General features: G+C 35.1%; 1 protein-coding gene across 1 annotated transcript; it reads left to right on the forward strand.

The window, feature by feature from the left end:
* The first annotated feature begins 575 nt into the window (after positions 1-575).
* LOC109587585 (uncharacterized) lies at positions 576-3,935 on the forward strand. The gene is made up of 15 exons (XM_020003815.1): positions 576-646; positions 691-969; positions 1,013-1,051; positions 1,098-1,474; positions 1,522-1,782; positions 1,835-1,868; positions 1,912-1,967; positions 2,009-2,081; positions 2,136-2,219; positions 2,561-2,668; positions 2,719-2,840; positions 2,891-3,043; positions 3,214-3,385; positions 3,429-3,506; positions 3,554-3,935. The coding sequence occupies exons 1-15, from the start codon at positions 616-618 to the stop codon at positions 3,907-3,909; spliced, it is 2,223 nt and encodes a 740-aa protein (XP_019859374.1). The 5' UTR covers positions 576-615; the 3' UTR covers positions 3,910-3,935.
* Positions 3,936-4,815: the final 880 nt, after the last annotated feature.

The following is a 4,815-nucleotide window of genomic DNA, read 5'->3' on the forward strand; positions in this document are numbered from 1 at the left end:
AAGACTGCAGCATCATCAGATTATCAGCTCCACTGAAGAAACAATACTCCATTGTAACAATGAATAAATAAATAATAATGTAATAATTAATATTTATAATTAATAGGAACATAATTTAGATTATGATAAGCTGTTGGACTCTTCTCCTTATAAGGAAGTTCATCGTCTCCAGATGATCCAATGGGGAGAGAGGAAAAGGAAGAGTGATCCGGGGTATTTCTGTCGCTTAGCAACAGAGGAAGAGGACAAACCAGTTTGGTTGGTTTCAGATTGTCGGAGACCGAGTGACGTAGAGTATTTCAAATCTCATTACTCAACTGGCCCCGCCCACCCCTTGTGTGTGTTGGTACGAGTATCAGCTAGTGATGAGGTGAGGAGGTCCCGTGGGTGGGACTGGGTAGGTGGAGTCGATGATGGTCCCTCGGAGTGTGCGTTGGATGAGGTGTCATGTGACTATCATGTGATTAATAACGGAATACAGGAGCAACTGGACATGAAACTGAAAGAACTGAAATTATGAAATCCTTAAAAATTTAATCAAAATCAATCTTAAAAATTTGAATTATTTATTGAGCCCCACCCTTGAATTCCTGTGAGGGGTGGGGCTGTGCAGTGATGGCTACTGATGGAGATAACTCTTCTCTAGGTTGGTATATTCTTATAACGTGCTCCAGATTAGTTTTATTGTAGGTATTGGTGACTTGCATGATGTCAAAACTGAGCTAAAAGAGTTTACTACGTCTGACTGGAGGAAATTTGGATCAGTAGCTGGCCTCAAATACAATACTCTTAATAACATACAAGAAAACAAAACAAAAGTTGAGGATCGTTTTGAAGAGTGCTTGGCTTGCTGGTTGAGAAGGAAGGACGATGTTGACAGTAAAGGAAAGCCATCATGGAGGAGACTAGTTGAGATATTAGAGGAACTTGGAGAACGAGCCTTGGCTGACAAAATTAGTAACAGAAAGGGTGAATTAAATTTATTATAGCATGTTAAATTATAACTTTTTAGGTTTAACCTCACCTACTACTCCTGGTCAAGGCATTTTTCGTAAGATTAATTAAATTGTACTATGTAGCTATTATAATGGTTTTAGTTCCTTATAAATTAAAAAAAGAGTATAAAGAAATGGATGATAAATTGGGAGATATATTAGTCCATTTTGCCAAAGAAGTTTTTAGAATGAAGATATTGAATGAGCTTAAGCCTAAAATGTTATGTCGTTGGCGATTAAGTAAAAAAGAAATTGATGACTTAAAGGATGAGTGTGATTTAACAATCTTGCTTCGGAGTCATTGTTTTTTGTGGGAATTTGATGCACTAAAAAAATTAACAGAGGATGCAAAAATGACTGATATCACAAAGAATTTAACTGAATTAGAAGAGAAACGAAATAAGATGTACAAGGATATTCCAGCAAAGGATTTTGCAAAAACTGCCATTGAATATTGTGGTACAACTGGTAGTAGAGAGGTTAGAGTTATTGTATTGTTATAGCAATGCTCATGTTAATGTGATAGGTGACATTTGAAGTGACATGGGGTATTGATGAAACAACACTTAAAGATTTTAAGAAATTTCTCCAAGATGCCTTTAGCAGTCAAGACATTTACATGTACATTCAGTTGAAGACTGTCCACAATAGTCGACTGACATTTGTTTGTGTGATACCACATTGGCTAGTGGATGAGATGAAGGATTATGTTATGAAGAATGGTGACCTCTTTGAGTCTAAAGGAGTAGTTGAAATTACTGTTGATGGAACTATTGTATTCAGTGTGGTAAGTGATGGTGTATTAGTATTTGATACATTAATTATGAGATTTGTAATAGAAACATTCATTGGAGCCTCATCAGTTGTCATTAGGTAATGTATACTGTATGTATGTATGGTGTAATGTTTATTGTAGAGAATGAAGAAAAGAAGAAAGAGTCATTGCAGCAGAATGAGGAGGAAGCAGAAGAAGTAAGTTGTGTTTAGTTGTAATTATTATTAAGTACTTATAGAAATATATGGATCAGCATTATACACAAGAAGACAGCAGATCTAGAACATTTAAAAGCACTGCTCCACCAGCTGGTATGTATCATATCAATATTGTACAGTGTAACTGACTATTGTATTAATATATAGCACCTTATACTGGACTGGTGTATCATGAGAAGAAGGAAGATCAACATTTGATAATATCTACTGCGGCAAGACACAAGGATATTAGTAATGCTATGTAGAAAGTGTTTAAAAAATTTTTGTAAAAAGTGTGGACAATACTCCCTATGCAAAAATGGCTCTGAAATCGCCTCAAATTTTTATTACATTTTCTGATACATATTGATGTACTTATGATGTGTAGAAAGTTTGAGCTGATTCTGAATGTAAATTTTTGAGTTATGAGCATTTTAAAAAATTATCCAAAATCTAAAAAATACCCAAGGCTATAGCCTGCATTTATTGCCTACTTTTATCATGAGTTTTGAAATAGTAACATTTATCAGAAATGCAGGAAGCCACGCGTTACTTATTGTTTTACATATTTGTGTTTTACTCTGAATTGACAGAAACTGAAGAGCTACAAATGCTTGAGAAAGAACTTCAGGAGAACATCAGTAGCACACTATCTGTTCAGGAGCATGAAAACATCAGTAGCAAAGATCAAATGACAGAAGGTATTATAATACTATAGTTAGTACTGAGTTTATTCATTTATTGAATATAGTTAGTGAAACTACTAAGCCATCTACGGGTATAAAGGAGGCTATGATATATTCTGGTCTGATTTATTATGAGAAAAACTTAGTGACATTCATTGCAGCTAAAGATCTGTTTCTTCTTCAGAAGGTAATTAAAATATTAATGTGTGGATATCACTTTATTCAGTAATTTTTCAGTATGTTCAAACAGAGTATCCTCAAGCAGAAATAGGACAGCATGTCCCCTTTAGTTTTGATCCTTCAAGTGATTACATTGAGTTGATACTTGATGCTCCACAGGATGAGTCATTTCAAGGTTGGACTATAGAACCAGATACTATACCTTGCAGGGTAAGTAGAATAATAATAACTGGATAACTGGATGCAGGCTCTGCCCCTGTCATGACACGTGTTCAAAAGATCATTAATAATGCTGCAAATAGATTAAATTAGGAATTTATATTCATTTCTTCTACTATACTATCTTATGTATTAATTGTTGCTTATTAATTTAACTATAGTTGTATCGCAGTGATATTGATGCATTTGGTGGTGAAGATCATTGTCACCCACCATCTTGTCATATTTCAATACCTGATGCTGTTCCTACTCTGAAGTACTCCATAAGACTGGTGGGTATGGCTGATCCTGTTAAATTAAAAATTCATCAATCACTAGGAACTGTATCAATAGGTAATAGATACAAAGTTTAAATTATTTATTTAATATTAATCAGATCCTACTACCTCCTCCTCCTCTTCTAATATAGTACATGATTCAACGTCAGTAGATCTATCATCCACTGGAGGAGCTAGTAAGTGATAATACTGTGTGTATATACTGACCTTTGACCTCTATTAGGTTTATCAGCTAGTGTTGATATTGAGAGAGTTAAGAAAGTGATCAATGATGTTCTTGAAACTCATTATGCTCGCTATCTTAACTCTTTATCATCTGTCAATGCTCTTGCTGATCAGTTATTCAAAGCTAAGCTCATTCGTAATGAAGTTAAAGACCATCCTTCGATGAAAGCATTCATTACAGAGTTCAAGGCTAATCTTAATGCTAAGATGACATTATCTCAAGTTCAGGAGCACTGTCAAAAGTTCTTAGACTCATTCAGTGTTATAGGAGGCAATGATGCTCATGCAGCAATAGCTTTAGCTAAGGAATGGAATGAACTAGTGGGATTTGACTTTAGTGTACAGTATTTTTAGATCTATGCAGTCTATAACAATAAAAATAATTATATAACTACTGGTAGTTTTACACTTTTAGATGAGAAATATCTGTGTTGATAGATTCTGGGAATTCAGTCAGTGCTGACTGTGACTGAAGGCAGCTTAGGCAGGCAATATCATGTGTTTATCAGACTTTACTGGTGACTCAGTGCTGACAAAGATTTTAAAGCCTATTCATTTATAGGTCTGACCAACAGCAAACTGGTATAATAAGTCACCCCATAGGTATGGTCTGACTTACGAAGTTATGCCAGCTTGCTGTTGTTCTGAGTCAGAATAGGGGAAATCCAAGCTGCAAAAGATCATTTTTTACTACGCGTACGCGAGACTATAGCAAGTAAAGCAAAAGATGTATGCCGAAGTTGTTGGAGACATTGACAGTAGAGATACTTCTTCTCTCGGTTAGTCTATCTCTTGGTTAGTATGTTTACATCATTCCTTCTAAAATTTTAATAGATAAACTGAGAGGGCCAAAATTGCGTTGGTCTTGTTGGCTGGATAATAACGAAGGAGTGTCGTCACGGAGCAGATTAGCTCAGCTGGGAGAAGAAGTTGTAGAGAAGGCCTTAAAAGAAAAAATTAGATGCATAAAAGGTAACTAAACTGCAATGGGTTTTTATTTATTCTTAAAAGAGCAACAACAACCAGCCTGTCACAAATTTTTTGTTCGGGAAAAAAAATTGTCCTAGCTCTATACTTCCACATGTATTATAAGTTTAACCCCCAACCCAACCTCTAATCTAAATAGTACTAACTGTGTATTGTATCCAGACAGTTTTTGCAAGACAAATTATCCTGTGACAGCTAGGCCATGTAGTACAAAAATGCCTAATAAAATTGATAAAATTTTGGCTGCCAAAAATTGGAACTATTATTATGGTA

The sequence above is a fragment of the Amphimedon queenslandica genome, unplaced genomic scaffold, assembly GCF_000090795.2.
Source record: "Amphimedon queenslandica unplaced genomic scaffold, v1.1 AMPQUscaffold_12518, whole genome shotgun sequence".
NCBI classification, from domain to species: domain Eukaryota; kingdom Metazoa; phylum Porifera; class Demospongiae; order Haplosclerida; family Niphatidae; genus Amphimedon; species Amphimedon queenslandica.

What these genes read in the sequence shown, in the direction of transcription:
- LOC109587585 (XM_020003815.1), top strand. Translation starts at nt 616, where the DNA reads ATGGCTACTGATGGAGATAACTCTTCTCTAG. An exon ending in GAACTATTGTATTCAGTGTG is followed by an intron (nt 1,783 to 1,834) that starts GTAAGTGATGGT and finishes GATTTGTAATAG; the next exon opens with AAACATTCATTGGAGCCTCA. An exon ending in ACTAGGAACTGTATCAATAG is followed by an intron (nt 3,386 to 3,428) that starts GTAATAGATACA and finishes AATATTAATCAG; the next exon opens with ATCCTACTACCTCCTCCTCC.